Below are 22,290 nucleotides of genomic sequence, written 5' to 3'. Positions count from 1 at the left end.
GCATCACTGATGATACCTTGGTGGGTCGAAACATCGTTGTCTTTCACGGGAAGTGTTCAAGTGACATTTGATTCCACCAAGAGCGGTGCATTTCAGAAATACGCGACGGACAGACTCTTCCATTTGGAGAACTGCGTTTGTGTGGAATAAACTTCCAGAGAATGATTTTTCAATTGAATATTATCTTCAGCGATTAAAATCCAATGTTAATCGGTACTTTCGCACAGGCACCGCTCTAAGACGATTTTCCTGTAGTGCTTGTGTTTTGTCCTTAAAAAAATCATGTTTAGGAATTTTTCTTACTTCTCTGGTTTTTCTCAAAACTTGATTGAGTATTATAAGTGGCACTTTTTGCAGAAAAGTTACTAGTATGTTCTATTCTGAGAACTTGGAATGTTGTGGACTCTGGCTGAACTAGAGGAAACAATACAATAATCTACAATTATCAGAATTTTCCAGTACTTTCACAATGAACTCCAAGAAGTATAAATATCCAGTCAGAGAAGATGCAAATAGAATTGAAATGCTCATATAGATCATAAGTATAAAAAAAATATAGATTCATTCTTATACACTAATGAAAATATCAAAATTCAATAGATGTTGTTAAGAATACTTACTTCAATTCAATTCATCACAAAAAGTGTCATGCCATTATGATCAATAAATTCTCCACTCTCTCTTTGCAGATATTCGTATAAAAATTACATGAAATCAACAGGTTGGGAGATAGGTAATAAAAAAAACAGAATCCTACGTCAAAAAAATATTTTCCAGAACTTAGTGATACAATTCATTCTGATTTTCCCTAAAAAAGGGACAAAATCGTCACGTATTCCACTATACAATTCTCAAGTAATTTTGCTCGAGAAAGCTCTTCCTCAAGCAATCTTACTTGGGAATGCCATTGTTTAGCGAAACACTTGTGGCAGTTTTGTAAACCTTTTATAATGAAGATCAAAATACATGTTGTTACTAACTTTTGATAAGGATTTCCATCAAGTATCGGCCAGTTTCATTCAATAATTGTCAGACTTTGAGATTCACTGGAGTTACTTGAACCAAAACAAAAAATGATCAAATCTAAAGAAATGAACTTCAAACGTTCAAGCCAGTCTCGAATATACCTGCACAGTAGGTTGAGTGGACTGACGCCTATCAGAAAACAACTACTTCCCTGGCTAATACCACGAAGGGCGTTGGATTATATCCGACGGGCGTCAGTGCAGGAATTTTCACAGAAATTTTCCTGCATATGCAATTGGCAATAAAACTGAAAGAGTCAACCTTCAATTTTGGAACGAGCACATTTGCAGACCGGTTTGGACTCATTAGCCACTCATTAGCCACTTGTTTTCTGTGTAGGTATATTCGAGACTGGCTTGAACGTTCAAAGTTCATTTCTTTAGATTTGTTCACTGCCAGTCTTCAAGCATAGCCCACTGACTAATAAGAAAGTTTTTCTTCTTTATTCAGAGGAATCGGGCAAATTACGGATATGCAGTTGGTTAGTACCTCGTCCACTAGATGGAGTGACATTTTGTTGTTTGCTCCAATTTAGGAAGAGGAATGAAATACTCTGGAAGAATTCCGATTTTCAATTATGGAATATCATGGACTTTAGGTCGATGATGGCCACTATCTTGCACTGATGAATGGCTAATGAGCCCGAAACCGTATGCCCGTTCCAAAATTGAAGGTCGACTCTTTCGGTTGTATTGCCAATTGCATATGCAGGAAATTTCCTGTGAAGATTTCTGCACTGACGCCTATCGGATATAATCCAACGCCCTTCGTGATATTAGCCAGGGGAGTAGTTGTTTTCTGATAGGCGTCAGTCCACTCAACCTACTGTGTAGGTATATTCGAGACTATCTTGAACGTTTAAAGTTCATTTCTTTAGATTTGTTTACTGCCAGTTTTCAAGCATAGCCGACTGACTAATAAGAAAAAAAAATCGTCGTCCCTGCTATCTTATCATTGGGGCTCGACATGAATTTATGGATTACAACTCGATTAATGTTGATAGTCGAAAAAAGACCATTTTAGAATTGGTCAAACCCTGAAATCGAGAATTAACAATGCAAATCATAATCAGTAATAATCAAGCAACTGAGAATATCTGTGTTAGTTTTGAGAAAAATTGATTCTCACAACTCACCCAAAAAATAACCTAGTATAAAATCATGGCAAAGAAAGGATTTGGCTTTCTACTCCTCTATCTTCATACAAAAAAATGTGGGAATTTTTCAAAGGAAGGAAAAAAGTAATCCATTTCAAAAAATTAACTATATACAAAGATTTGTAGATCATGCAAAGGAGTAACACACAGACACAAACTGAAAGAAAAATCCCTATTTTTATTTAAACATTAAATTAGACGAAATAAAAATACTTTCGAAACAAATGCTTTTATATGAACACTGAATTATACGAAAAACACTCTCCTCTCTTCTGTTTGTATTCCAAATATTTGTATAGGATCAAATTATACTAATAAAACTTTTCTCTATTCAGTTTATATTGCAAGAATTCCTTATGGAATTGAATCAGATATCATTCACAGGATTACTATACAATAAAGTAAGTGAAAGAGGTAAAATTTCACCAACATGTAACACTGTCATCCTCACTGGTGGACATCCGATGTTTCGGAATAAGAGTTTAATCTACTAACGTCATCGATGACAGTACGTATAATGACAATAATTCGCTTTTTCAATTAAACCCCAGCCATAGGAATCTTTTTTATTTTGAGAGGGGTATATGTTTTGGAATGATTTATTTTTGAGAAAGAGAGGTTTTGGCTTTCTACTTCTCCATTTTCTCTACAAAAATCGTCAGAATCTTTTAAAGAAAGTGTTGAAGACACTGTAAAAAAGTTTATTATTTTATTTTGACAGATCAGTCACTTGTTTTAAGACAATTCAATATTGAGAATTGACTGTAAGTCAAGTTGAATAAAAGTTGCATTTAAAACGGTATTACCAGGTTTATTAACCCAAAAAGTTTTAACATTGGCCATTCGAATTACTCAAGAACACGCTATGGAAAAGTCAACCACTGAATTTACAAAAAACTGTGAAACTGAGCTTCGCAGAAGTGCTAGGTTCAACAAAGGAGTTCCACCAATGAGATTTGCAGAGATGAATGATGCTGATCTAGAGTTAAATACAGTTCCTATTGGTAATGCTAAAACCAATAGATTGCAAAAGAATTGTCTAAGAGAAGCAGACAAAGTATTTTCTGTTAACCGTTTGTTTGAAAAGGAATGCAGAAAAGTTAAAAGATGCCGAGAAAGAAATGCTCAGGTCAGAGATATTCAGTTTCCATCAAACAGTTCTTTTAATGAAATAAAATCAAGAAAAGAAGAGTCAATTCTTTCCCGGAAATCAAGTAATTTGAAGCTGAACTTGGAACTGAAACCCATTCAACAGCAGAAAGAATTAGATGAGCAAGAAACACAAGAAAGATTGAAAGCTATTGAAAAAAAAAGAAATAATGTTCTTGAAGAAATTGAAATTCAGAAGAAAATAATTCAAAAAAAGTACAACAGAGAGTGTCACCAAGTCTATATCATCTCAGGATTTGTACCAAGATCTAGTTTTCATGAATCATTGGGTTGAGGATGCCAGAAAATGTAGTAATGCTGTAAAATGTTTGAACGTTGATAAACAGTACATCAAAAATAAATCAGAATTAAGTGAAAAAAGCAACCAGCGTTATTCTATTTGCGAACATCCATGTTATTCTTCCTCCTTTGGTGGAGGTGGAGACAGAGATATTGTTTTTGACATCGCTAGAAAATGTATAGAAAATACTGCAGATATGAATGCATTAATAATAAGACAAAGCAAGGGACCTTCCATATTTTCCAGGGGAACTCACTGATTGGTCTATTTTAATTGCATTGAGTTCAAAAGATCTACTGAGCAGTTGTGTTTCTCAGATGAGGATAACCTTGTTCGTCTTGATAAGGCACTCAAAGGAAGAGCATGAATTTTGGCAGATCTGAGTGGATTGTACTTTCTCTGATAGAAAAAGTCGAGAAAATTGGACAGGTGCGAGAGGATAAATTTGAATCTTGCATATATCTTTTGAACGCAGTCAATAATTTGGTGGTTACAATGAAAAATGTCAATTCTTCACTTTATTTGTTCAACCCGGAATTATTAATAAGTTTGGTGAATAAGCTTTCCCTGATTCAGAAATATAGCTGGGAGAAATTCAAAAATCAGAAAGATATACAGGGAATACCAACTTCTCTTGAAGATTTCGCAAAATGGTATGAAGAAGAAGTAAATTCCATGGCATCCACAAGTGATCCATCTCAATGGAACGAATAGTACCAAACGAAGATATACTTCAGGTTGTGTGTTTTGCAAAGATGATAGTCATGATATAAAAGAATGTGACAAATTCAAAGAAAAGACTGTACCAAAAAGAAAATATTCAGCACTGAATTTGAAATTATATTTTCTATGTTTACAAACAGGTCACATGGCTAATAGATGATTTTTGAAAACAAGATGTGGGGTCGATAGTTGTAAAGGAAAATACAATAGTCTCCTTCATGTATCAAGAGATAGTTTATGTAACTCACCGCAAGATCAGCCAGCGTCCCTAAATGAACTTTGCGCTGAAGCACATGATACAAAAAGGCCCACTCTATTGAGAGTAGCACCAGGTATTCTTCGTGGACCAACAAATGAAATAAAAATATTTGCTCCGTTTAATGAAGGCTCAACATGCTCCATGATCGACGAAAAATTAGCTAGGACAATGAACCTTTCTGGACCAGTTGTTCCACAATGTTTTCAATGGACACTTCAAAAAAAAATTCTAAATATTTCAGCGATTGGTGAGAACCCTAGTTTTTTCATTATAAATAATCTCAGAACAGTAAGAAATTTGAATTTACCGAGCCACAAAATTGATGTAGAAACTTTGACTCAAAAATTTTCACATTTAGATCCTGAATTTTTTAAATCTGTTGAAAATGCTAAACTTCTTATCGGACAAGATAATTGGGTTTGATTATTCCACGTCAGGTTATTCAACCAAGAAGAAACCAGCGTATTATGTCTAGATCAAAATTAGGTTGGACTATTATCGGACCTATTAATGATTTACCTGATAACAAAGAACATATTCATGTCAATCTTTGCTGTGGATATACCAACGATGATGAACTTCATCTAATGGTGAAGGATAGTTTCAAAATGAAAGCTTTTGGTGTAAAGGTGAAAAATAGATCCATTCACTCTGTAGAAGACCGCAGAGCTTTGGGAATCATGAATGAAACAGTTCGGAAAATTGGTAACAGATACGAAATAGTTCATCTTTGGAGAAATTCTGAGGCAACATTACCTGACAGCAAATTGAATGCAATAAAATGTCTCGCTTGCATGAAAAGAAAAATAAGTCGCAACAACGAATTTGCCAAACAAATTTATATAAATAAAGGTTATGCACGAAAATTAGAGAATGAAGAAATAACAGAAAATCTGAAGAACTGGTTTTTAACACTGCAGCCAAGTCGTTTGGATATAGTTTTTTGGGCCAAAATTTTTTTCAATTGGTCGTCGAAAGAAAAAGAGATACGGAGTGCTATAAGTGCTATCCATATTGAGATTGCTGCAACACTTGACACGAGTTCAACAATTCTTGCTATCAGACGATTCATTTCTCGCCGTGGACAACCTAAACAATTCATCACAAACAATGGAACAAATTTTGTTGGAGCGGAAAGAGAGCTCAAAGAAACTGCTAGTACGTTGGATTTTACGAAGTTGTCAGATGAAGTTACTTGCCGAGGAACTTTATGGAAATTTAACCCTCCAGCTGCTAGCCATATGGGTGGAATATGGGAACGTATGGTTCGTTTCGTAGAAACGGCTCTCAGGGTTACTTTGAAAACAGCTTGCTCCAGAGAAGTTCATCAAAACTTGATGGCCGAAATTGAATATACACTGAATTCTAGACCTTCAACACATATCTCAGTAGACGCTAATGACCCAGAAGCGATCACTCACAATCATTTTCTGTTGCTGAGATCAGGTGGTGTCGATATTTACAGTGGAAACAAAAATGATATACTCGAGAGAAAACAGTTCGCTGAAAGTTTGGCAAATGCATATTGGAAAAGGTGGGTCAAAGAATATCGTCCAACCCTGATTCCAAGAAGTAAGTGGAATTCCAGAAGTGAATCTATCAAAATAGGAGACATAGTTGTGGTAATAGATGAAAATGCATTTAGAAATGACTGGTTACTGGGTCGCATAACTGAAATGTTTCCTGGCAGAGACGGCGTGGTACGTGTCGTTCGAATCCATACGAAAAAAAACATCCTCATTAGACCAGTCACTAAACTATGTATTTTGCCTACCGATGTGAAGACTTGATTTCTTCACCGGGTGGAGGATGTTGAAGACACTGTATATAAGTTTAATATTTTATTTTGACATATTAGTCACTTGTTTCAAGACAATTCAATATTGAGAATTGACCGTAAGTCAAGTTGAATAAAATTTGCTTTTAAAACGGTATTACCAGGTTTATTAACCCAAAAAGTCTCAACAAAAGGAAAGGAACCAATCAATAGCAGAACAATCACTTTCTGACACAAATGACCAGTTTGAAATCTACACATTTCTGTATAGAGTTCATTTGAAATTGATTGCTTTTTTCATTTCTTTGGGAGATTTTTACATTTTTTTATGTAAAGATAAACAAGTAAAAAGCCAAAACCTGTCTCTCCCAAAAATTAATCCCACCAAATAACATACCCCTTTCAATTTGAATATCAAATCATATTGAAACTTCTATTTTATTAGCTAATGTTCGTCCATTTTTTCGCACTTCCTTTTCGAAATCCAATAGTGAATGATTGAATAAAATCACTTTCAATAAAAAATTCCCCAGCATAGAAAATTTCAATTTCACATGATTTTTTTTTTCATTACCCGTTTTCTCCTCTTCACATCACTCACTCGTTTTCTTCCGTCATCAAATTTGATCGCCACAGAAAAAATATCGAAAGTGGATTTCATAATAATGGAATCTATGATCAAGGCTAATAATGTAATATGCTTTCGATATTTCACCTTTCAGGACTACACGGATGATGTCAGTAATTTGGCAAAATGAAATCATTTTCTTTCAATATATCACCTCCCAGCTTCTCTTGGGCCTCGGTATACATCCATGGAAATGAAAAATAACTTTCGATGTGACTGAAATAACAATTCATTTAATACGATGATGAAGCATTTCTTTCGCTTCATCGCTTTTCTTTCGAATCAGGTACATTCACTACGAGCTTATCCGACTTCAGCTTCTCGTTGTTATGGTTTTTGTTGGCAATAAAATCCGTTCGAAGTTGGGAAACTCAAATCGATTCCGTTGCTCGTGAAAACTTCAAAGTAGATTACGTAATTCGAACATGATACCTTCGGCATACGTGGATCTACGTTTTGTTTGTCGATGTTTGATTTGAATTCCTGTCATAGACATGCATGTGAGAAAAACCAGATATTCCCGTAAAAGAAAAAACATTCGAATCGAAATTTACCTCACGGTCAGGGGAAAAAATAACATAATGTTGAACATTTCTTTAAATAACACCTTTCGAGTGAGATGAGTTCCTTTTGGAAATTTGTCAGGAAGCTCTTGAGTATCCCAATGAGTTAGAAACGTCTTGATTAAGATAATTAAATTACAATTCAGTTGATTTTGATTATATTCATTGGAAATCAACTCTGATGACACAGTCGATCGTAACTTGCATTTATTTGACCATTAAATTTGGGGATTTTCAATTCGACTGTTGAACGCGTTTCTCGAACAATTATATGATAACTCGATTACAATTTCCAAAGCACGAATAACACCTTCATTTAAGTCAGGAAACTAATAGCAATATGCTTGAGGCGAATATAATAACAGTATATGTGAGTGTTTTTTCACATTTTTTCACAGTTAATATTCACAGTGAAACATTCAATAAAAAAAAAAGATGGAATGAATAATGTGAGATAGAATGCCCCGTTTTGATGAGAAGTAAATCTAAAACAACACTTGCAGTTTCAGGAGGAGAATCTACAACAAAGAGATTCAATCTTAGTATAAAGCGTACTTCAAGTCGTGATTGATGCAAGATATCTTCAAGACTTAATCTTGAGAAAATGAAAGAACGGATCTACTTCGGATGAATGAGATAAGCTTAAAAAACACCTGAGAAAAACAGGACAAGGATACTAAAGTAGCTAGACTGATTTTATATACATTTACATGTAAGTACATGTGAAGGACTCAACTCCGATAATTTTTCAATGAAATATATTGTCGGTCATTAGAATGACATGAATGAATAGAATGTATCATTCTGGGGTTCGTATGTAGTAGACCCGGAATGGTTGCTGGAAGCCTGGATGATTGCTTACTAGTTTTCCGTCATGTGAGAATTATCCTATAGAAGATCTAGAAGAATCATTACCTCAATTATTTCCGTTGCTCCAAGCCGAATGGACAGCATAACGTACGAGTATTCATGGTTTGCATCCTCTACTAAATATGTCATTGCTGACCACCAATATATTGCTGATGCAAGCTTTGTACTCCGCGACTACAGCTTGTGTTTGTTTTATTCTTCTGATATAATTTACATAATGCACAGCTTCTGTTAAATCATCTTGGCGTGCGGAATATGAGAATGCAGAACTAGAACTAGCACATCAACAACGTAAGTCGTTCCATCACTTTCACAATGAAGAAGGAAACGGAACTAGCCATCATCAAAAATGATATTCAACAGGATGGTTACTCTCAAGTGATGGTGGAACAGGCTTTAGCTAGAAGACAGCAAGAGCTTTACAAGAAAGAAATGCCGCCACAACCAGTACTTGTACTTCCCTACATCAGAGGATTGTCGGAAAGGATAAGAAGGATTGAGTCCAAGTATATATATATATATATATATATATATATATATATATATATATATATATATATATATATATATATATATATGTATATATATAGTATATATATATATATATATATATATATATATATATATATATATATATATTCGTGTAACGGGCCCTTTGGACCCAAACTGTGACATGGATCGGGTAGTTTGGCGCCATTTGGGTTGTTCGGCGCCGGGCGCCATACTGCCAGCAATATTTAATGGTCACTTCAGCGCCTCAAAGACGAAAATGTCGCCAAAGACCCCAATAGACGTATACAATTTTTACGGCGCCGAAGGGCCGAAATTGAATATCATGTAATAGGCACTTCAGCGCCGCCCTAATCTTCATTGATACTCGATGCAATCTCTATCATTTACTTTTATTGATAAACACTTAATGATATTCAAATAACTTCTCTCGTCTTTGTTACCGCGACTTTAATGGTTTAATTTTTATCCTTCGTAACTGGATCCCAAACAAATATTTTTCTAGTTGCAATTGAGCTGATTTTGCTGAAGAAAAGTATTTCAGTTTTCCCGCGCTCAGAAGTGACACTTCTGATTGATTACTCTTAGAAAACAATGAGCATACTAAATATAGTTTTCCGATCATCAATGTAATAATTATATTCAACAAGGAGTCCTATTATCGTACGAAAACGATAATTTTTCTGCGGCGGCAGATTATGTTTTTGACTTCATGTTGCATGCATATGGTTACGTTCGAAAATGGTTCAATTCAAAGATGAATAGAACAAAAATGTTTCAGTAATTCTGATTATCAGTACGAAATGAAATAACTTCTTTGGATAATATTTCGGGAGTATATTGGTAATTATAGCAGAAATATTCCAAATTATCTGGAGCAATAATTTGATTATCGTTTTCTATCATTCTTCAAATGTATCCAATAAAAATTAAAATCAGCGGTGAGTGTAGAGAAAGTATTATTTAATCGTTATCGTTATGAAATCAACTCTGCCATTCAGACCAGGTGAAAATGCATTTTCAGCGATCTCTAAATCACATTTCGGTGTGTTTTGTGATTTATATTAAACGAAGGATCACCGTATGCCGTATGAAGACGTATGAATGAAAGATTGAATTGTTTTCATTAGTATGTCAGCATACCAGAAAGTTAAGTCTTTATTAATGAAAGAAATGCAAAGTCGTCACCTCGTTCAATGTTGAAAACCGAAAATCTAAACGAATTCATCGGTATATCTATCATCATTTTCATCATTACTATTTTTATTCAGTCTAAGCGATCGCAATGATTCGAAAAGATGAGTTTCCCTTGAAATTTCACGGAAAATCAATTATTACCTATTTATTGAATGAAATGGAACGATCTGAATTTGTAGATCTCATCACACGCAATTTGCGAAGAGATCTAGTTTCGGTAGAAATTACGAAAAATAATTTTCCATCCTCAAAAGTTCACCTCATTCCATTCCTGTCCACTTAAATGGACTTTTCATTAATTAATGTTTCTGTTATAATCACAATATTTTCTATCCTATCTAATAATGATTACCATCATTATTAATTGTTTATCAGTTAAGGAAATTTATCGATTTGTATTATTTTTTTACATGCCTCCAGACAGAGAATTTTTTTGGTAGGTATAGTTATGACTATATCAATAAAAAAGTAATACAAATCATGAAATTATGAAACAACAAAAATTAATTGGCGCTCCGGGGCGATTTCATTGATTCCAGTGGCGTATTTGCTTTTTCAGCTGCAGGAAAACCCGAAAAACCTGCAGCACCACATCATCTGACGATCTTGATCTACCAATGTCCTCTCTCGTATAAAACAAAATGTAGGGTGTCTCCAGAGGCTCCAACAAATTCAAGACATCAAAGAATCATAATTTTTATACTTATATGGATGGTAGATGATAAGATTCATTACGACCGATGAATAATAAAAAATTGTCAATAAAATGATAATCAATAATTTTCATTAGCAACTTGATTGACTTTTTTGTGGAATACACATTTGTTGATGGTTTACATTATTAGTATTTTAGGCTGGAAATGTTTTTTTTTTGGATCAACATCAAAATAAAATGTAAAAATGGATATTCTGATTCAGAGAAATGCAACATACTTGAATCACAACAGGATTAGTTTCCATCAAATATAATTAAAACCATTTTGTAAATATTCTTTAAACGACATATTTTTTTTGTGGAGGATTCAATACTTTTTACTGTTTTTTGGGGTTTATAACCTTCCACAGTCTTTAAAAATAAAAGATAAATCAGTAAGTAAAGGGCAAACTGAAAAGTTCACCCCGAAAAGTTACTGCTTAATATTATAAACTACTGGAAAATTCAGTTAACTGGTCGTGTTCATTAATTTTGCCTACAAATTGAAAAAAAGTGGAGGGCTAATTTCGATTAAAGTTATGAAAAACCATTTTCCACCCCTAAAATCAACCCCATTTCATCTACCGTAATAAACATACTATTTCTTTCCTTCTCAACTATTTTTATGCCCATGTTATTTTTTTTAATATTCGCATTTTTCTAGATACACCACCCTTCAAATTAAAATTCAGCTGTATGATTGCTTGAAGTAAAATAAAAATGTTTTCCCTATATGAACCACCTGTTAGACTTTTTCCATATAACCCAACCTGAGATTTCAATCTAACCTGACGTTATTCACGATTCACATTATTCCTAGTTAAAAGTCGGAATTCTCGAGTTAACGTTGTTCAACAGGTACAATAGTTGAAAAAATATTAACAGAAAATGGTGGAAAATAGAGTAATGTGTAACAAAACAGTTACAGTCACACAAGTATAACGCTAACCAGTAGTTTCACTTTTGTCGGGACCTTTGATCACAGTAGAAAGCTAAAGACTCTTTCTTATTTCTATCTCACAGTTTTTTTAGAACTACTGCGCATCCATAAATTCCTGCAACGTTGGGCTTTATTGGCGTTTGACATTTCATACACTGCCCAACAAATGAATAATAGATATAAACTGCTCGGCAGTAAAACAAATTTCATGCGAAATTAAATGGGTATTTTGTAGTAATGTTAAATATGAAACGCTTTGAATTTTTTATTCATATTGTTACACGTTTTTACTCGCTCCTTGTCTGTTTGGTTCAGAGTTTGCAATCGATTTGAAAATAAGTTACCGATGAACTGAAGGGACTTGCAACTTCAAACATAGATCAGAACTGGATAAAAATGTAATATTTTTGCCAACTGTATAAATAATATAAAACGTATAAAATCGAACAAAAGTCAAAAAGCTTGTCGGAGAGTTTCAAGTGAATTAAAAGAATTGGTTTACTTGTCCAACGCAGCCGGTTCTAAAAAGATGCGACAACATTGGAACTTACATGTACGCAGCTGGATTTTCTCAAATAATTTAAAAATGGTGTTTTTTTACAAGTACAACTGCAAAATTGGTCGAAACGTCGTCAGTCTGGTAGGCCAAGAGAGGTAAATTATATGAAAAATTTTAGACATGAGAACGTTACCAATTATCGAGACTATTCACGACCCATCCAAAAACTATTTGATACGATTCGAACAAGCGCCAAGACTTATTACCAAAAAGTGAGATACTCGGACTTCTTCTAGCATCTAGCTTCTTTTAGCATTATACTTGTGGTACAGTAATGAAAAGTTTCCATTCCATAACACGAGAGCTATGTTGCAACTGAAGCGAGATGCTACAATTCATCTCCAATTAGAACATACTCAAGATGTGTTCTCGATTGCCGTTGACCTGAAAATGTCATCAACTTGTAAACCAATTGCGTATCTGAAAAATTGGAGATACGTTCTTTTTTTCTCTAATCATATTTAAGATACTAGCTGTACTCATCAACACAATAATTATAATTATAGCTTACGTCTACTAAAACGCGTTTCAAATATGGTGGATGGACAGATCGTTTACAGCTGCCGGACTGAATCATGGCCGGTGAGAAGCCCCTACCTCAAGATGTGCAGTAGATGTGTAGATATTGTTTATCAGTTAGTTAGATAATTCCAGCCGTAAACATCCAAATTTAGGTCCGTATTCAGTTAGTGATGAATTTAATACTTTCTTTGTCATACACCGACCCAAACTTTACGCAGATACGATTTCTCCCACCGGCCATGACTCACTCCAATAGCTGTAATCGCTGAGACACTGTAAATGATTCATTCATACTGCTAAATATTGACGAATAATTTTAATTAGCTTTTTTGTTGAAGTATTGATGAAGTTTTTATGCGTATGATTTGTTCGAAATAAAGACACACCCACTTTGAAAATAGCTGGCAATTTCATGCCAACCGCTGACAATACCAAACGCCAATCAAAACCGGCTATGAATGAGAAACAAATGACAGCCTGTCATTCCCATATTCTTGCAAATTCAACTTTCCTATATCGGAAATGCTCGAGTGCGAAGATACCAATGTCACAGAAGAGAAAACAATCAGAAGTGTCACTGCTGAGCGCTAAAAAACTGAAATATTTTTCTTGATCAGAAAGTCAATTTTTCTTAGGACAAATTTCTCATTGGTTGAAGCAAGCAAACGACCCAGAATAATGCGTTTTGGAAATTTTGTTCACAGATTAGGTACTAGTTAAGGTATATAATAGTTAAATCATTTATATGTTCACTCAAAGTAGTTCAGTTCAACTGAAGAAGAAATTTCATCATGTAAGGGGTCAGTAAATTCAAAATATTAAACTATTCAATTTTATGTCCTGTCGATATAAGTTGTGTTTTATTTTCACACACACTGCGAGCAAATACCTTTTGGCAGTTGTGGAACCACAATGAATCGACATGACAGTACCCCTCCTGCATCTCAAACTCCTTGCCCATATCGGAAAATCCGATAAGTATATGGGCATACAAACAAAAAACTATTTAAAAGCCCGTTTGCTCAAATAAAAGAATAGTAATAGTGTAAAAAATAAGAAACCTGATGCTTCTGCTTCAGCCAAACATTCGCTTGAAAATGCCCATCACTTTGATTTTCGAAATATTAAGATCATCAGAAAAAAATGTCTTATATAAAAAAAGATCGTCATTCTGTTTACAATCGATGTGACACGAGAAGTTTACCTGATATTTACAATAACTTGATAAACATAACCTTACATTTCTCCATTTATCCTTCCAATACCAAAACGTATGTCGTTATTGTATCATCAAGATGAATATATTGTTCCTTTCTCATTTAAACTCATTTATTTTGTATCACAATCTATGTATTTATATTGACACGAATACCTTCGAGTAACGGGGGTGCGTGTGTCTAAAAACTGCCGGCGCATCTATATGCTCAACTCATCAAGGTATGTCATGAAAAAGTACAATACAGTGAAAGTATTTCTAATATATAAAGTATCAGTAACCTTATTATATACAGTCTGCTAAAACACCACCTATTTTTTTATTATTTTATATTGTATTTCTATATCGACCGAATCTGCCAAAAAATACAATACAATAACAAAGGAAGACTCTAATTTCAATAATAACTTCCTTCCGTTTTTCTTGCCTCAACATATTCAACATAGAAATAAAAAAATTCCCAAGATTCCCAGTATTTACTGGTAGATTATCAATATTCAGGTATCTACTATAAGACATACATAAATATTATTTTATTATAGGAATGGAATATCTAGTCCATTCGCACTCGAGGATATCATTTAGTATTATCATGTGGGTATTTATGTGAGTATTTAAAACCCTGTGATATTACTCACTAGATATCGACAATTGGGCCACTGAACGAGCTGAATTTTTTGTTCGGGTAGTCCTGGTAGTTTCGGCTTTCACACGAAGAAAAGAAGAAGAAGTGTCGTGAAGGCTAGTTCGCGGTTTTTTTTGCATGTGTAGACACTTTTAGACACCGTGCAGCGTTAAATAAATTAGCATTTTGCAATCTGAATTTGAAATCTATATTCATCGATTTGGTATTAACTATAATTGTGATGTCTTCAACTTCTAAAAAAAATATTTTCACTGTAGAAAATATTTTGGGAAAAAGGATTCGTAAGGTAAGCTATATATTTTGTAAATTCTCAGAAGAAAGGGGAAGGCTGGATTTCTGTAGCTAATTATGTATTTTTCGTATTTGTAGGGTTCTTATGAATATCTAATTCAATGGAAAGGATTCTCAAAAAAGTTCAATACTTGGGAACCCCAGAAAAATATCTTGGACAAGGATTTAATCGAAAAGTTTTGCAATGCAAAGAAAAATAAAGCCACACCAAAACCAATCACCAATGAAGGTACAAAGTTTTGAACTCAATAGGTGTTCACAAATTATGATTAAACATCTTATCAACATATATGAAATACTCAGATTATGAACTGAAAATACTTTTCCATGAGGATAATCAAATCATGTTTTTATATTTTTAGACTCGCAATCATTTACTTCAACCGAGTCTGAACCATTCAGCGATGATGATGATATATGTGACCCAAATTATATACCAACTAGTGAGGAGAAACCTCTTGATTCCAGTTCTTGCATGAATGATTTCAGTGAAAATGAAGAGAAAAGAGATACATCCTCTGATTTATCAGTGAAAAAGAGTAAGTATATTTCTGAACAGTAATTGATAGTGTCAAATAATTTGAATAAGTTTAAATGCTCAAGTATAGTTTCTGAATCAGAATTTTATTAATTTTTATATCCAAATATATTCCATTATATCATTATTTTGTCTATATTCAAATCTGAGACCCAATGCATGACTTGTAAGACACGTTCAGAGTGTGTCAGTTGCTCAGAAGGTTGAAAAATGAAACTTTGTTGATTCTTTGCTAGCACAAGCCCCCAAAAGACTTTTGAGGATTACCATTTGTAGACAGACCATTGCTGGTGAACTATAAAAACTCATTTCAACATACCCCCTCTCCCCTTTTTTACAAATGTTCTATAAATATTAGAAATGTCTTTCCTTATTTATTTTGGTTGTAAGTATATTCAAATATTGAATGATCTCAAATCTAATTTAGATATTCCATTTCTTATTCTGAATTTTAGAGTTAAATTCATTTGCTTCAACCGAATCTGAATCATTCATTGTAAATGACGGTGCATTGGACCCTGATTATATATCAAGCAAGGATAAACCTGAGGAATTAATTGAAACAAGTGATTCAGACACGAATATCAGATTGGTTACCAATGAATTCACTGGAAATAATCAGGAGAGAGAAGTTGTATCATGTGATTTTGCAGTAAGAATTGGTAAGTTTTTTCCTGTGAATAGCAACAATAATTGTTCCTATGTCAGGTCACTAGTTACTCTCTGCCAAAAATATGAATATCCTAACTGCTTCTTTCAGACATTCCAGAAGTCAGGAAAAACACTAGAGGAATGAATTCCATTGTTCAACAAGTTACTACTAAGAAAAAGAAAAACTTTTGTTTGTTTTGCAAAGATAGCTATTCTCAGTTACCAAGGCATTTAGAAACCCAACATGCTGAGGAGAAAGAAGTAAAATTGTTTGCTAACTTACCTAAAAGTGAGTATTCATGTATCCATTTACTTTCAAAAATATCAATCTTATATTTGTGCTCAACTTTTTCGGTCTACAAATTATATTGCTTAATTGACAAATCTAGAGATACACTTTCAAATTTTCAATTGGTTTTAGTTTACTATAGTGTAAATGTAAATTGTTTCAACTATATTGGATAAACTTTATAGGAAAATCAGAATAATTCATGTATTATTTTAAACAAATGTGAAAGATTAAAAAAGCTTGTTGGATTAGTTTAAAAAAAGCTCACACACACATATTTACAATTTTGATATCATGTCATTTCAAATGAAAAATAGTTATGCATTCCGAATTGAAACTAGTAAAGGTGACATTAATTCAAAATGTTTTTACCAGATTGCCCAGAAAGAAAAAATATTATTGCAGTTATCAGAAAAAAAGGAAATTTTCAACACAATGAGGACTTCACATACAATACGGGAAGTATTATTACAACGAGAAGAACACGTAAAGAAAATGTAAACCATGAGGAATATGTCCCCTGTGCAAAATGTTTGGGGTATTACTCTAAAGTCTCAATAAGAAAACATTTTAGGAAATGTTCAGATGGCGATCAAATCAAAAATTCATCAAATCAACGAAATGTTCTTGTTCTGGGAAGAAAAATTCGAAGCGATATTAGCCCTAAAGCTAACTCTATAGTAAGGAATAATATATTTCCTATATTAAGACAGGATAACATTACCAGTCCTTTACGATATGATGACTTAGTCATCACGTATGCAAATAAATTGACAGTGAAATTTCCGAAACCTCACCATCACCCTATGATAAGAAGTAAAATCCGACTCATAGGCAGAATTCTACATGAAGTAAAAATGATTGATTCCAGTGTTCAAGATTTTTCCAGTCTTTTCACTCCGAAACAGTATGATAATATAATCAAGGCCATTCAGGTGATTTCCAAATTGAATGATACCTCTCAACATTATGGAGCTCCATCTACTGCTAGTACTGCTGGAACATTGTTGAAGAAATGTGCGAATGTTTTTGTAACTGAGCTGATCAAAGAAGAAAACTTTGTTAAGAAGGAAACGGTTGACAATTTTGTGAAACTTCTGGAAGTAGACTTTGGAATAACTGTTAACAAAACCGTTACTGAAAGTAAATTAAAAAACAAGCGTTTGAAGAAAGTTGTGCTACCTTTGATGAGTGATATTAAACAATTGAACTTATTTTTGATGAGAGGTAGAGCAAAGTATTTTCAGTTATTAAATGAAAAATTTGATATATTTCATTTCAATGAACTCCAGAAATATACTCTGACGTCACTGCAGGTTTTCAATAGAAGGCGGGCAGGAGAAGTACAAAGGATAGAACTGGATGATTTGAACAACATGCAGAGCTCACAAGACCTTGATCAAGATATCCCATCCTCTCAAAAAATTAATGCTGGAGGAAAAGGTTATAGTCGATTCACATTAAGAGGCAAATTAGGCCGAGAAGTTTCAGTTCTACTCGATGATGAGCTGCTGAAATGTATCAAATTATTAATTAGTTATAGAGAACAAGCTGGTCTGACAAAAAATCCGTATTTATTTGGTATACCAAATACTTCAACAGATTGTTTAGATGCTTGCACATTACTGAGGAACTTTTCAGAACAATGCGGTGCAAAGAAACCAGAAACTTTGAGGGGAACAACTTTGAGAAAACATGTTGCAACTCGATCGAGTGTGCTTGATTTAGATGACACCGAGGTATCTGATCTGGCAAATTTTATGGGTCATGCAGATAAAATTCATAGAGAACATTATAGGATACCTATAGCAACCAGGGAAATTTCAAGAATGTCTCGTTTACTTGAGATGGCACAAGGTGGTAAGTGAAGTATGATCCTAGATATCACTTACAATTCATGTATTTTACATTGTATAACTGAAGGCTATTGCAAAATAATATTTTTTCATTTTAGTGTTTTGTGTCTGAAAATGATTTGATTTTCAAAATATTCCTTTTTTTTGTTTCGATTTAACGAAAATTAATTATTGTATTGTGTGATTCAATAATTAATGAATGTTGAATATAAGTTAATCCATAAATATATTTTTCTTCAGGAGATATGGATAATCATGAAGAAGATAATGCAGAAGTTGAAATTAATGCTGAAAATTCTAAAACAGAACTTGAAACTACAATTCAGGGATCTGTAGGTAAATTGAATAACTTCCTACATTTAAAAATCATTTTAGATTAATGCATAGTTCAATTATTTTGTAGAAAGTACAGCCACAAATCTATTTGATGACAGCAGTGAGAAAAAGAGAAAACGTTCATGTGAGTATTTGAGAGATTCAAACTGTTCACTCAACTAATCGAAAAGAGAAGTTACTTGTTACTTTCACAATAGGTCTTTCACTCTGTCTAGACGAAAATATAAATATATAATACAGAATAGGAATTAAATGGAAAAACACTTGATTTTTAAATATTCACAATATATTACCATTTGTAATATGTGACACGTTTCACTATTCCTATAGCTTCCCCAAAAAAATTGTATTCAGTAAATGTACAGACATATCTATTGTAGTTCGAAATCAGGCAAATACAAGGATGTGTTAATTATAAATGGGTAGCCTAAGAATAAACAGATTTTGATGTTCTGATAGTTTGTTCAATATAGGAAATCCATTCAGAGTAATAAGGTGCCCTTAGTTATATCACATATATGCAATCAATTATTGAAAAGGTTGACATCTAACTGGTCATTTAGTCAATTACTGGATTGTTTTATTTTGTTGATATCAAGTGCTTCAAGAAATTAAGTTTTAAGTCTTTTCTTTCTGAATGTAAAATTTCGAAATTTGGATCAAAAGTATGGTTTTCATCTAAAAGGTGATTTGAATAATTTTTGTTTGAGAAAGCTACAGAATTAGTGAAACGCGTCACATATTATGAATAGTACTATATGATAGATATTTAAAAAACAAGTGTTTTTTCATTTAATTCTTAGTAATTATGGATATCCATCAAGTATCAGTCAAATCATTCAAGACACAATACAAAATTTGCTTACATTTGTATCACTTTATTCGAGAAAATGATCATTAGCAATGAAAGTGTCGATATTCATCTCCATTCAATGCACTGAAAATATTCTAAGTTTATCATCATATGATTTATCGAATATCTGTAATATTTCTTTTAATTTGCAATGATTTTAGAACCCTTTTTTTTAATAGCTTCTCCTATGGGGACTGTAATGAGAAGATCATGGGGAGATGAAGAGAAAAATGTTATTCACAAAGTTTTTGAAGAAAATTTCAATTCAGGTATACTACCATCATTGAAACAATGTGAAATTGCCAGAATATCTTACCCAGCACTACAATCAAGAAGCCCTTCTCAGATCAAAGTGTGGATCAATAATCAATTTGTGAAGCGAAAAAAAGTGTCTTGCGGTATATTTATACATTTATTCAGCTTTTGATGCAGTATGGAAGAACTTTTTCTCAAATATGTATTGAAGATGAAAATCAAAATCGATAATTTTACCCAGTTTATTCATTTTGTACTTTGATATTTATTTTAAATATTCTTCCTTACTCCATTGTGCAGAAATATTGTTTTATTTTGTTTTTGTTTTATTTTATTTTTATTTTTTCTTAGGTGTTGTGTGGGATTCTGCTTTTGCTTGGAAAGGGCCATAAATGTTTACTTGAGAAGATGATAAATTGTTTACTTTTCTAGGATCATCCCACAAAATCAAAAGAACCCACTGGAATGTGTCTGAAATATCTGTGGCCCAGACATTTCTAAAAGAATACATTGATAATGATACTTTACCATCTCTTGCCACCTGTAGAGAAATCATTGCTCAGAATGAAAAACTCAAGGAAAGAAATCCTACACAGCTAAAGTTATGGGTTCACAATCAAATAAAAAAAAAAAAGAAAAATCAGTTGTGAATAAATCAATAAAAAACATGAGATATTCATACTTGTTTTCCTTGATTGCATCTTTCCAGAAATGCTGAAGGTGACGCCATACTTTTCAAAGAAATTAACTTTCAGATTTTCTCAAGACAATATTCTGTAACTTGTTTTTTTTTTAACAAAACATGTTTTGTGTCTATCAAGTGAACAGTATTCTGAAGTAATAGCCCAGTGATACTATTGATTTACTAGATAAGTGCAATACAATTTCGAGGACACATTTTTTGATTATTGATAGGCAAGGTGTTTGAGTGAGTTGGAATGAAATCGTCATGCACATTAACCATTACTTCATTTGGTAGAAAAATGTTCTGCTATTAATGTTCTTACTTGAGTGAAATATTAACTTTTTACTCTTTTGTAAGCTAAAAAAAATAGTATAAATCATACGTTTTAATGGATTCATGCTATACTGCCAAATAATTTTGAAATTAATGAACCAATACAATTTTACTAGATCAGACTTCCATCATCTATTTTAATATGAAATTTTTTTCAGAAATTTTAAATCATATTAGAATTGAATTGAAATGAATAGCTAACAATATCAATTATAATAAGCAGTAAAACGTGAAATGAAGTTACAATAGAATAGAAGTAAGCAACAAATTGAAAGTCATCTCTTTGAGGAATAGTCCCGTCATTTTTGAGCAGAGTTGGTTTACACAACCCAACGTTCGCTGAGAGGTCAATAAACATCAACACCAATTGCATAATATTAATATATTTCTTGTTAAATAAACAAGACAAAATATGGATGAATTAAAACATGAGGGATACATCTACAACTACTACTCTCAGAGAGAGTAACTAAATCAGGATTGCAACCATACAAATAATCAAAAAGCCAACTTCGATTGCACGGAACAATAAATTAGAATAACACACCTCCTCAATCGAAATTTCCCTTAAATATACTTGGCAAATAATTTATATATACATATGTATCATTTCAAACCTAACATACATTTCAATTCATCAAATTGTTCAATGATTCTTTTGTATTAATATATTCTATTGAGACAATTTTATCATGTACCTAAATCTCTAACAAAGTGGAATTTGACATCTATGTGTTTCAATCTTTTGTGTTCAAAACTTTTAGTTAACTTAATGCAAGATTGATTATCCTCAAAAATGGTGAAACCAGATTTCTGACAGCCAAATTCTTTCAACAAATTCATCAACCATAAACCTTCTCGAATAGCTTCAGTTAATGCTACACATTCTGCTTCGGGAAGAACTCAATGCACCATAGACTGTTTTTTAGTACACCAGCATACTAGATTTCCAAATACCTTAAAGCAGTTTCCTGTATCTGACTTTCTGTCCATTTCATCACTTGCCCAATCCGAATCAGCAAATCCTATTAGCTCTGTGTCAGAATTCCTGTAAAAACATAATTCTAAGTTTACTGTACCTTTTAGGTATCTAAGGATTCTTTTTAAACTATTCCACTGCTGATCAGTAGTTTCACTTTGATTTTTGCTACATAAATTTATGGAAATGAATAAATCAGGACGTGTAGCAAGCATCAAGTACATCAGGCATCCTGCGAGTTCTCTTACTGGTTTGTTTTTAATTTCTTCATCGTGTTCTCTTTTGAAATTTGTTCCTGGATCCATAGGTGTTTTTACTTTATTGCAATCTGTCATTCTGAAACGTTTCAACACATTTTTTATATAATTTTTTTGAGTCAAATAAATTTCACTTTCATCTCTGCGTATATTTATTCCTAAGAAAGTTTTCATATCTCCTATATCCTGCATTTCAAATTTTTGTTTTAGTTTCACTTTAATCTTTTCAAT

At 32.9% G+C, this 22,290-nt stretch overlaps 1 protein-coding gene across 3 annotated transcripts; it reads left to right on the top strand.

The window, feature by feature from the left end:
* The first annotated feature begins 13,813 nt into the window (after positions 1-13,813).
* LOC111510523 (uncharacterized) lies at positions 13,814-20,496 on the top strand. 3 transcript variants are annotated; one of them, XM_074180009.1, is made up of 10 exons: positions 13,815-15,022; positions 15,106-15,256; positions 15,390-15,566; positions 16,021-16,227; positions 16,326-16,505; positions 16,881-18,365; positions 18,602-18,697; positions 18,765-18,821; positions 19,730-19,948; positions 20,238-20,496. In XM_074180009.1, the coding sequence occupies exons 1-10, from the start codon at positions 14,957-14,959 to the stop codon at positions 20,453-20,455; spliced, it is 2,856 nt and encodes a 951-aa protein (XP_074036110.1). In that variant the 5' UTR covers positions 13,815-14,956; the 3' UTR covers positions 20,456-20,496. The 3 variants fall into 3 exon arrangements, with proteins under 3 accessions (XP_074036111.1, XP_074036110.1, XP_074036112.1); XM_074180011.1 differs by having other exon boundaries at positions 13,818-15,022; positions 20,157-20,380; XM_074180010.1 differs by lacking the exons at positions 18,602-18,697; positions 18,765-18,821 and having other exon boundaries at positions 13,814-15,022.
* The last annotated feature ends 1,794 nt before the right edge of the window (positions 20,497-22,290 follow it).

Source organism: Leptinotarsa decemlineata, unplaced genomic scaffold (genome assembly GCF_025532065.1).
Source record: "Leptinotarsa decemlineata unplaced genomic scaffold, Ldec_3_MD MMD2_tig00026282_RagTag_RagTag, whole genome shotgun sequence".
NCBI classification, from domain to species: domain Eukaryota; kingdom Metazoa; phylum Arthropoda; class Insecta; order Coleoptera; family Chrysomelidae; genus Leptinotarsa; species Leptinotarsa decemlineata.
Note: the sequence above shows the minus strand (reverse complement) of the source record. Positions and strands in the feature narration are given on the sequence as shown.